Raw genomic sequence first — 12,781 nt, forward strand, 5'->3', positions numbered from 1 at the left:
TTGAGCATTTATGTTCTTGTTCACCTGGCTGATTTCTAAAAATACAATATGCTTACTCAGATATTGTATCTTTATGCTCTGAAAAATGGTGTCGAATTAGACACAAAGTGACCTACTATCCCATCTGTCAAAATCACTCACACAACTGCTCAAATGGAAGGTCATGAAACAGCTTGGATAATCTTATTTTAAGTGTTGCATTTATGTCCTGCAGGTTGCTAAATCAGGACTAGCAGTAATTCATTTAACACATATTTGCTGGGGTGCAGAACTTACTGGTACTGAGGCAACTGCTCTCAGTGAGGAGGGGGACACAATTACCAAATAAACAAATGAATATAATTTTACATAGTGCTAACTACCGCAGGCTGAATATCCCTAACCCAAACACCCAAAATCCAAAAGCTCCAAAATGGGAAACTCTTTGAGAGCCAACATGACCCTCCAAGGAAATACTCACACTGGAGCATTTTGAATTTCTGATTTTGGATTAGGAATGCTGAACCAGTAAGCTGCATGCAAGTATTTCAAACTCTAAAAAAATCTAAAATCTGAAACATTTCTGGTCCCAAGCATTTCAGATAAGGTATATTCAACCTGTATGACAATGAAACAGACTGTTATGAGAAAAAATGGTCTACAGGGGGTGCACACTGTCTCCTAATGTGGCTGACTATGGTTCAAAGCAGAGTTTAGAGTACTATACAAGGAAACAAGGGGAAACCACATCTGCCTAATCCTTTCAGAAATCACATACCTCATTCTTGGTCTTCCTTGGGCAACGTATCCTCCTTCCAACCCTCCAACAGTTCCCTCACCACAGCCTGACCATGCCCCACTCATACACAGCTCTCATCTCTAAATTTCTTGCTATATTCTAACTGCACTGTATTTTATTTGAATTAGTCCATTTTTCCTTCGGTAGAGCAAGTCCGTGAAGGTAGATCATATCATATTTGGAATACAGAAGGTACAAACATAAATATTTATTAATTTCCCATTTGTGTATGTATATATGTATGTGTACATTTTTGTGCATGTACTTATGTGTGTATATGCATGCATGTACATGTATAGGTACATTTTTTTGTGGTACACACATATACACAGTCATGTACTACAAAACTACGTTTTAGTCAACGACAGACTGCATATATGAGGGTGGTCCCATAATATTATAATAAAGCTGGAAAATTCCTATCACCAAGTGACACCACAGCTGTTATAAGGTCGTAGCACAATGAATTACTTGTTTGTGGTGATGCTGGTGTAAACAAATCTACTGTGCTGCCAGTCACATACAAGTATAGCACATACAATTATGTACAGAGCATAATACTTGATAATGACAATAAATGACTATGCTACTGGTTTGTGTATTTACTACACTATACTTTTTATCTTTCTGTTTTAGAGTGTAGCTGTTCTACAAAAATAAAATGTTATCTGTAAAACAGCCTCAGGCAGGTCCTTCAGGAAGTATTCCAAAAGAAGGCATTGTGACCACAGGAGATGACAGCTCAGTACACGTTACAGCCTCTGAAGACCTTCCAGTGGGACAAGATGTGAACAGGAATATTGATAATCCTGGTTCTGTGTGCATTTGTGTCTTAGATTTTAACCAAAAAAAAAAAAAAAAAAAAAAAAAAAAAAAAAGCTTAAAAGAAAAATTTTAAAATGTAAAAACAGAAAAAAAACTTATTGAATAAGGACATAAAGAAAATATTATTGTACTTCTCTGGTATAAAAATAAGCACATAGGGCCGGGCACAGTGGCTCACGCCTGTAATCCCAGCACTTTGGGAGGCCGAGGTGGGCGGATCACCTGAGGTCAGATGTTCAAGACCAGCCTGGTCAACATGGTGAAACTCCATCTCTACTAAAAATATAAAAAATTAGCTGGGCATGGTGGCGGGCACCTGTAATCCCAGCTACTCAGGAGGCTGAGGCAGGAGAATTGCTTGAACCCAAAAGGTGGAGGTTGCAATGAGCCGAGATCACGCCACTGTACTCTAGCCTGGCAACAGAGCAAGACTCTGTCTAAAAAACAATTAAGAAAAAGCACATAGACCAATGGAACAGAATAGAGCAGAATAGAGAACACAGAGATAAAGCCAAATACTTACAGCCAACAAGGCAAACAGAAACATAAAGTGGGGAAAGGCCACTCTTTTCAACAAATGGTACTGGCATAATTGGCAAACCACATGTAGAAGAATGAAATTGGATCTTCACCTCTCACCTTATATAAAAATCAACTCAAGATGGATCAAGGTCTTAAATCTAAGACCTGAAACCATAAAAATTCTAGAAGATAACATCAGAAAAGCCCTTCTAAACAACGGCTTAGGCAAAGACTTCATGACCAAGAACCCAAAAGCAAATGCAACAAAAACAAAGATAAATAGATAAGACTTAAACTGAAAAGCTTCTGCACAGCAAAAGAAACAATCAGCAGAGTACACAGACAACCCACAGAGTGCGAGAAAATCTTCGCAATCTATGCATCTGATAAAGGACTAATATCCAGAATCTACAAGGAACTCAAACAAATTATCAAGAAAAAAAAACCCCATCAGAAGTAGACTAAGGACATGAATAGACAATTTTGAGATATACAAACAGCCAACAAACATATGAAAAAATGCTCAACATTACTAATGATCAGGGAAATGCAAATCAAAACCACAAAGTGATACCACCTTACTCTTGCAAGAATGGCCATAATAAAAAAAGTTTTTAAATAGATGTTGGCAGAGATATAGTGAAAAGGGAACACTTTTACACTGCTGGTGGGAATGTAAACTAGTACAACCACCATGGAAAACAGTGTGGAGATTTCTTAAAGAACTAAAGTAGAACTACCATTTGATCCAGAATCCTACTACTGGGTATCTACCCAGAGGAAAAGAAGTCATTATATGAAAAAGATAATTGCATATACATTTATAGCAGGACAATTTGCAAATGAAAAAATATTGAACCAGCCCAAATGCCCATGCCCATTAATCAACTAGTGGATAAAGAAATTGTGGTTTATATGTACTGTGGACTACCACTCAGCCATAAAAAGGAAAGAAATAATGACATTCTCAGCAACCTGGATGGAATTGGAGACCATTATTCTAAGTGAAATAACTCAGGAATGGAAAACCAAACAATGTATGTTCTCACTCATACGTGGGAGCTAAGCTATGAGAATGCAAAGGCAGAAGAATGATACAATGGACTTTGAGGACTCGGGGAAGGGGTGGAGGAGGAAAGGGTGGGAGGGGTGTGAGAGATAAAAGACTACAAATTGGGTACAGTGTACACTACTCGGGTGATGGGTGCACCAAAATCTTAGTAATCACCACTAAATAATTTATTCATGTAACCATACACCACCTGTTCCCCCAAAACCAAAAGAAATCAAAAATTAAAAAATAAAAAAAATTTAAAAAAGAAAATATTGTTGTACTTCTATATAATGTTTATGTTTTAAGCGGTTATTACAAAAGAGTCAAAAAATTAAAAAACAATTTAAAAGTCTATAAGGTAAAAATTTTATAGTAAGCTAAGGTTAATTTATTATTGAAAGAAAAGTTTTAAACAAATTTAGTGTAGCCTAAGTGTACAGTGTTCATAAAGTCTACAGTAGTGTACAGTAAAGTCCTAGGCATTCACATTCACTCACCAGACACTCACTGTGTCACCCAGAGCAAATTCCAATCCTGCAAGCTCCATTCATGTTAAACGCCCTATACAGCTATACCATTTCTTACCTTTTATAATATCATATTTTTACTGTGCCTTCTCTTCTTCTCTGTTTAGATACATAAATACTTATCATTGTGCTCCAATCACCTACAGCATTCAGTACAGTAACATGCTGTGTAGGTTTATAGCCTGGGAGTAATAGGCCAAACCATATAGCCTAGGCACGTAGTAGGTTATACCATGCAGGTTTGTGTAAATACACTCCATGATGTTCACACAATGACAAAATTGCCCAACCACATATTTTTTAGAACGTGTCACATTGTCAAGCAACACAACTGGATATAATCTTGCATGTACATATCTAACTAGAAGAGCCAAAATGCTACCCAACTTTTGATTACAGTATTTGGCTTGATGAGAAATAATGACTGGCTATGTCTCTTTAAAAAATGTTCAACTTTCAAGCCAAAAAAATAAACTACAAAAGAGGTGAGCAAAAACAATTTTAAAAGAGAGAATGAATGGGCTTCCTTTCTTCCTCCTTGCCCTCCATTGTTTCCTCTCTTTGAGATTCCTCTTGGCTGAGTATTGGAAGATTTCATACATTTCTTAGCTCCGGATGACTTATAATTCTAAATATGAAAGTGTCAATGCTACATTTTAATTTTAGAATTCCTAACCATCAAAGTCAGGTGATGCTCAGATAAGTTAAGAGGCCAAAACAACTTAGAAAGCACTGAATCCAACCCCTTCATTTTACAGAAGAACTACAGGCCCACAAAGACCAACTATCTTGCCCAGTTAGAAGCAGGGTAAGAATAAACTGGAAGCCAGGTATTTTCAGGCCTTTTCACCTCACATCAGGCATAAGCTGATGCCCCAACCCTCTCTTGAGAGGGCAGGATGAAAGAAGATGGCAGAAAGAGGCTCAGATAGTCCCTCCAGCCACAGCTAGTCAAGGCTGGACACTCTCATGGTTTCCCAAGGAGGCAACGGAGAGGGATCAAGGTGTGACGTGACTTCCCCCTCAGAAGCATTTCACGTAGAAGACCACAGACATCCACCCAGAAAATAATAAATATGTTACATGGATGAGACTGCTTTGAATATAGTGCCTGAAACCTCACAGATGTAACACACTTCCTTCCAGTCTCTTTTTGTTCTGGAAAGTTCTGGGGCTTATATCACTGAGCTGCGCTAAGGCCAAGTGTATATGATTACAGCAAGCACCATGTAAGATTTCTTCATTTCTTTCCATCCTTCCTCTCTGCTGTTCCTTCTTTTATCCACCTGCCTTTCATCTCATTCCTTCTTCTGGACAATTAGCTTTATTATTTAATCATGTTGCCTTTTCACCCTGGCTTCCAGAAAGCTCTAAGTAAACTTTTTAATCAACCAGTAGCAACCTTGCTAATCTTTTGATCAGCATAAATGTTGTTGCCTATTTTTCTTTTCCTTATAATAGAGCCCATTTGCTGCGGGGGTGGAAGCAGTAAGAAAAAAATCATTTAAAAATCTTCTAGGAAGGAAGTAAGCATAAATAAAGTTCAATAAGTAATGGAAATATTATAAATAAACTGCTTTGGGGCATCCAAAACTCTTTCCTTGGCTTTGTTGTAGGGAACTGGAGAGAGGGCAGACATGACTACCTGCCCCCGCCCCCCTGCCGACCCAGAGTATGGTTATTTGTACCTCCCTCTGCCCTCCAATGAGACCAAGGGAATCCTGATCAAGCCACTTATGAGAACCTGGACCTTTATCCATATCCAGGGATCTCATCTGGGCTCTAGGCATTTCTTAAACTCCTGAAACTATATGCAAAACTGTATGCAGGAATCTAACCTAGAACTATCACCTGTGAATCTTTCAGTCTTTTTGAAAACCTGTATGAAGAATTTTAACCTGTAGAGACTGTTGAACAGTGTTTGCCTCCCTATTAAGGAAAAAAAATGTGTATGTGGTTTGATTTTACTTTACTGAATTCATAAGATTCTCTTGAAGAGCTCCAAAACATGATAATAACTTCTGAGCTACTTGAACACAAAATTGAAATGAATGATTTCTTTGGATACTTCATCTATTTTACAAATTTAAAAATATATATATATTTCTACCAACCCAGCATGGTGTGGAGTGGGAGGGTGAAGAGGGACTGGAAACGGCACATGCAGCATTTACCTTATTTCCAGGCGTCCTGGACTCCCGGGTAACATTTCCACAATATAGGCATGGCCCAGGCAATACTCTCAAACGATGTTTAGAGAGTCCCTGCAAGTCACCCAGCTCCCTTTTCTCTGTCCTCAGCCCATTCTCACCAACCACAGCAACCTTACACTTGGTGGCCGGTCCAGGGTGACTCACCACGTGCCCACTGAGGTCACGGCCAAAGCCAGAGGCCTGCTGGCTCTGATAGTACTCGAGCTGCTTCTCTGCCAGTTCTACCCGCTGTAACAGATTCTCAATAAAGTCCTGGAGCCGGGCTTTCCCTTGAACCTCCTTCTCAGCTGCCGCTTCCAGGAAATGGTTGAATGTGACAACTTCTCTGTAAGGCAGAAATGTCAGAACACAAAATGGAAATATGAGGCAAGGAATTCACTCATTCAACACATATTTATTGAGTGCCTACTATTTGTCAGTTACCACCCTAGGCAGTAGTACTCCATGGCAGTGACGAGAGAGGTGATCACCTCTTAGTGATTACATTTAGAGACTGTATTTTAATAGAAGAAGATAGTCACCATAAAACATACAAATAAATATATGTCAGATGGTCATAAGTGCTAAGAAAATTGAAACTGGGTGCAAGGGGACAGTGACAGAGGAAGGAAAGGAGTGAATAATACTTTAAAAAGCAAAGTTAGAAACGACTTTTTGAATGGGGTGACATTTGAACGGAGACCTGAGGAAGAAGCCATGCAGGTGTTTAGGAAGAGCAAACCAGGGACATGCAGATGGGTATGAGGTACAGTAAGGGGTTATATGGAGGAGGGAGCCAGGTAGGGCCTCACAGGTCACTGTGAGACTTCCGGTTTTATTACAAATGAGATAGGAAACCATTGGATGCATTGTTTTTAAGACAAGCTCTGACTTGGATTTTTAAAGTCTGGCGATTGAGAGAGAAAACTCTAAGGGAGAGAAAGTATAGGAGCAAGAGACCAAGCTGAGCACCAAAACAGCACAGCAAATGAGTCATCTTGTCCAAAAGTACATTTTTCAGCTAAGAACAAAACAGCCCATACAGCTACCATGAGGTCAACCCAAAGACCACCAGGAAAACTATTCTAATGCTGACATAAGAGAAGCAATGCATGGGTTGCCTTCTCATAAGAAGCTGAGCAAAATACTTCAACTACATAATTCACAAGTAGATTACAAATGCAGAAAAATTCTAATAACTTTCTTAGCATCTTATATTTTGCTTTCATTTTTAATGGAAATATGAAAATAGTATTTTTTTCTGATTTATAAATAAGCTCTTTATTTAAAAAATTCAAATAACTCATTAGAAATATAAAAAAGGAAAGATCACTTGAAACTCCATTATCCTGAGACCACCACCATTATCTTGTTAGCCATCCTCATGAGCATCACACTCATCCCCAAACACACCCACCCAAGCACACATACACACACAGTTTTCCTTCTTTTCCTACCTTGCCCTCAACTCTCAATTCTCCTCTCTCCCCACCCTCTTTCCCAGGCCGAGGACCCAGTAATCACCACTATGAATAGGTGTATATTGCCAGAGTTCTCTCCACCATATTGTCTTCACTTAATAAGAAGCCATGAATATCCTTTTAGTCATCACCCTTGTATGTTCTGCCAGTCCCCCTGGAGCTAATGAGTTCCATAATTTTACTATCCGTTGGGTAGTCCTTCCTTTAGGCACCTCCAAAATCTCTCTCAATCTTCAAGGAACGTCCTCTCATTGTTTTTGCCATGTTTAACTTACCCAAGATTCTAAAGACTCTACTTTCTGTCCTTTCAGCTCTTTCAATTTTGATTCGTGAATGCTAATTTTTGTTTATCTAACCTCATTCAGTTGTTCTAGACAGTCAATTAAATTCATTGGCTTCTCTGCATCTTCTCAACCTCCACTTGATCTTTATTTTCCACTGAGTTCTATAATTCTCTTGAGAGTAGAACTTCAGGGAAGTCTGGTTCAGGAAGTCAGAGTTTTACATAAGATCTTTGCAAAACAACTGGTAGTGACTTCCAGCTCTTTTCTTCTGTACTACCAGTCAGTGTGCCACTTTTACAATTAGTCATGATTTTTCTCTCACAAATATATTACGCCACACTTGGCCATACTGAAACTTATTCTGACACTTCCTATAGAATCACACATCCCTACGAAACTTTGGGAATTACATATTTATAAAAACAGATAACAGGTTGGCTCTAATAATGATTCACTCAAAGAAATGCTAGTGATACCAGCCCCTGTCTTTTCTAGTTTCCTATCCAGGATCAAACATAAACCCTAACTCCATAATAATTCCATCATCTTTCAGTAGCTAAGAAATATCCACACACAAGAAATAAGAGTCCCTCTGGAAAAGAATTTTTTTAATCATCAAGTTTCAAGTTTATTTCCAGATGTTTCCATATTAGCCCTCCATAGGGCTACATAGATGTGTACTTTTCAAGGTCTTCATTATTCAGGCCATGAACACAAGCCAATTTTTAAGCCCTACCGTCATTCACTTTGATCTGTCTCCTACCTGAGCCACAAACCTTAACTAGCAGCAAAGGAGTGGTGGGCCCATGTGAATGCATCCCCAGCCCTTTCGTGGTTCTTGCTTATGATTTAGGTCCTTTGGGATGGAGTATTCTGGAAATGCACCACAGGAAAATACTTCTTATTTCCAACATTAAGGCTTCAATTCATTTGGTGTCTGAGAATCCAAATTTCTACAAGTCTGTTGTAGAGGTTTCCTGGGTGATATTTAGGATAACTAAATATCACTCCAAACTGTACTTACAGGGCAAACAATCAAAAGTTAAAAAAAGAAAGTACCATTTTAAAAAATTCATTTTGGTCGATATTTCCTATGTCTTATTATGGAAATCGTTCACATATATTAAGGAAAATATAAAAATTGACCTTTTGGAAGACTCAACTGGGCAGGGACAGAATCAGCTTTTGTTCTCTGTTCTAAGTCCAGCACTCAACACAATTGTGTTTGACACACAATATTGAATAAGTATTTGTTGTAATTAATGTTTATAAAGGACAAGGAAGATATTAAAAATGACCCAAAATCCCACCACTTAGAAGTAACTACTGTCAATATCCAGTATATTTTTTCCTGTCTTTTATCTCTGTGCACATTTGCTATTCCAGGACTCTCATGCTATGCAGTCTAGCATATGCAAAGATGGCAACATTTGATGGCTTAATCTCAGGGGATTAGCATCACAAAAGCAAGAGAACAAATTTGAATGCAACACCTTTTATGATTGTGGCTGTATTTTTAAATCACATAATATTTTACCAGTGGTTCCATATGAAACTTTTAAAAATTAACATTAATGCTGATAATATTAATTTTTAATATTAATTTTAATACGCTCCCGGAATGTTATGCCATGTTATAGAAAAGAAGGATCTTTTTTCTAACTTCTCTCAACCAATTATCTTGTGCCCTGAAGCTGAGAAGTTAATACCCTCTGTATTTTTCAACCAACCTGGCACAAACTGCTAACCTAATTTCAGTTTGTAGATGTATTACATTAACTAAGGTGGAAAAAAAAAAGAAAACAGTTAAAACAAGCTTGATGGTATACTATGATTTTGTTTTAAAAAACAGGTTAAACACAAGACAAAGACTGGAGTTCATCATACTGAGATTGTATAGGGTATCTTTGTTAGATGAAAAAGGTATCAAAACCAAGTGACTAATTGTGGAAATCATGTATGTACATCTCAGATCCACATTTCATTTACATCCTGTTCAGTCTGGATGAATATCCAGAACCACCTCTTATTTCCCCATAGAATCTTGGGGTTTTTCTGAATGGAAAAGAAAAGGGGTTAAACACATTGCATTTGTAACGTCTTTCATAATTACACTCCAAACAATTAAATATCCATTCAAAGTGCAAGACAGACCAATAGATTTCAAGGTAAGAAAGTACAAAACGTTCACTGATACAGTTTCAGATCCCACATTGCAATGACTCTTGAAGAAACTACCAACTGTCACATTTGGCACAGCATCAAAGCAAAATATCCACGATTATCTGAGAAGGCTATTAAAATACCCCTCCATTTTCCTACTACGTATCTGTGGGAGACTAGATTTTCTTTATCTGTTTCAACCAAAACAACAAATTTGCAACAGACTGAATGTGGAACTACCAAAGTCCAGCTGCCTTCTATGAAGCCACACATAAACTTTTAAAACAATACCGCTCTTTTCACTAAATTATTTTTGGGAAAACAGTTATTTTTCATAAAAATATGTTATTTACGTTAGCATATAATGGATACATGTAGTGAGAGAGTCAAACAATGAAAGAAGGAAATACTGAAATAAACACGTAATTACAAAGCTAGTTAAATGTGACTAAGAAGAAGAGTAATATGATGCTATCGGACAGAACAGTAGAAGACTTGTGTGGTTTTATTTCTGGTTCTCAACCCTGTGACTCAGAATACAGTGTGAAAGCTGGAAGGCCAGATGAGAAGATAAGGGCCAACCTGAGTGAAACTCAATCAGGGTGTGGGTGCCGACGAGTGCTGGGGAAATTTAACTGATTCTAAGCCACTTCCAGCCCCATCTTTGACTTCTTCTTCATTTAAAAAAAAAAAAAAGGCCAAATATTATTAAATCTGAGGTTTTAGTCTTCAGTAGAAAACACGCTAATTTAAAGCAATATTTGACACTAAAAAAAAAAATACCAGTACAACATAAGAAACTGACCTTGAAGCTCATTATGATGCAGAATGATTTCTAGATCTGGAAATCTGTCAGACTGACAGGTATCCAGAAACCAACACAGTAGAAGAGGAGCAATGAGTGAAAAAGTCCTTTCCAGAGAGCCAAACCTTCAGTTAGAAAATATATCCATTCACACATGCATTCATTCATTTACGGGAGGACCATATGGTCTGAAAAATAGATATTATTATTTCATTTTTTACAGATGGAATCCTCTGTTACTTCTTCTGAGATGGGTTAAAGACAGGTTAATTCAGAAAAATCAAAGACATGCTATCATGTGACCAAGACACCCTAGAAGCATGTGCAGAGATTAATGGAAATATGTGTTCGCACACTGTGGTGCTCACTGCAATTTTGCATAGGCATTGAACTATGCATTTTAATGAGTGACAACACGCTGATCCTATCATCTATTATAATCTACTATCCACAAACCATTTCTTACGTCTATTTTAACTTCCTTCATTTTTTGCACTGAGCCATGCTTACTTTTGGATATGCTGTTCTCTCTGCCAGGGTCATTCCTCCTCCTCTTCCAAAGCCCCCACAATTAATTATCAATTAACTATTCCTCTAACCTCAGACTCTCTTGCCAGGGAGTATTCTCAGACACACGTCCAGGTGTACATGACATGGCCTACTGTGTTTTCCACAGAAGTTTGTACCCTATCACCATGCACATCACAATGAACCAGTGTGCCATTTCCCCATTTGACCACAAAATCAGTGAGTTCGGGACCTTGTGTGCTCCTTCACTGTCTGCAGGTACCCCCTGCACCTAACCTGAGCCCAGCACACAATACAGGATTAATGCATTTCTGCTGAATGCATGAAATGTGCAACTATATCTCTACTTGAAAATCGTTAACCAACACAGATATCCTTAAGTTTCTATTTTCCTTTTCCAGACAAGTACTGGAGCATCAAACCAATGAGTAACCTACGGGTACCTCCTACAGGAATAGGGGGTGGGATCTAAAACTGATGCCTCTCTTCTATTCTTAAACACTTTAACATCAGCTTCTCCTCCCAAAGGCAAAGCTCCACCAAGTTATTTAAATTTCGTTTTACATGACTGATTTATGAACCTCTTCAGAGGAATATGAAATGGTAAAAATACCTCTGGCTAAAAATAGTCTAGCTATTGATCACAGAGCACCTCAGACAGACCATAATGTCAACCACAAGGCAAATCCCAAAGCAGGAGTCGACCACCTCCGAGCACAGGGAGCTTGGCTGCAAACCCATAGCACAGAGTCAGCTCCTGCCCTCTCTTTGGGGCACCACAGGCCTGAATCTGCAACAACTGCACGTCTGGAGGCATGGCCCATCTCTACTCTTCTTGGCCCTTAACTCTAATGAGAAAATCAAACTATTCTCATTGGTTGTAAGTTGACCAATACTATATTCTGAGTCCCAAGGGCGTAGAGTGGGGATGTGGTAGGCGGCAGGGGAGTGGAGAAAAGAGAATATGCAGAGACAGAAATCGAAAACTTTCCTGGGTTTCTGAATTTTACCATGTGCCAACACTGAGAGGGTATGCTTGACACCTCGTTTATTCTGTATGAGTTTGTAAGTCTGCAAGGAACACAGCCTGAAAAGAGGGGACCCCATTTATATGCACAAACCAACAATGTGGAGCAAACAGACCCTTCTCCACACCACTGACCTCTATATCCAATGTGATGTTTTTCTTGGCCTGCTTCCTAGCTGTGAATCAGTCTGGACACTACATTGCCTAGTCACTGCTTTAGCTGATCAAAAAATGGGAATGAATTAAATGGCAAGAGGATTTAGTCGTGCAAAGCAAGTTACCAAATCAGATTTGCCTTTTAAAGGCCAGCGTTCCAAGGTCAGTTCTGGATAAAAACCTAAATGGGCATTACCTAGCTCAGGCCAACCCCTCCATGTCTCTTTTGTCACACCCCCTAATGACCTGTTTAACGTCAGTTTTCCCTTCTGGTTTATAAGGTCCATGAAGGCAGGAACTGGACGCACTTGGTTTACCATCCCATGGTCGGAACCTAGATCAGTATCTGCTGCTCAGCAAACACTCATAAAGATTTGTCTTCTGCATGGCTTTAGGCTGGAATGAGGCAAATGATGAAGGAGAAAGGGAAACAGATTCT

At 38.6% G+C, this 12,781-nt stretch overlaps 1 protein-coding gene across 2 annotated transcripts in view; it reads right to left on the minus strand.

Moving 5' to 3' along the window:
• The window catches only part of ZNF365 (zinc finger protein 365), a 28,041-nt gene that overhangs the window by 7,765 nt on the left and 7,495 nt on the right, over positions 1–12,781 (minus strand). For both annotated transcript variants that reach the window (XM_007963325.3, XM_007963326.3), the window contains exon 3: positions 6,064–6,244. In XM_007963325.3, coding sequence (XP_007961516.1) covers positions 6,064–6,244 — 181 coding nt within the window. The remainder of the gene's footprint in view (positions 1–6,063; positions 6,245–12,781) is intronic.

The sequence above is a fragment of the Chlorocebus sabaeus genome, chromosome 9 (genome assembly GCF_047675955.1).
Source record: "Chlorocebus sabaeus isolate Y175 chromosome 9, mChlSab1.0.hap1, whole genome shotgun sequence".
NCBI lineage: Eukaryota > Metazoa > Chordata > Mammalia > Primates > Cercopithecidae > Chlorocebus > Chlorocebus sabaeus.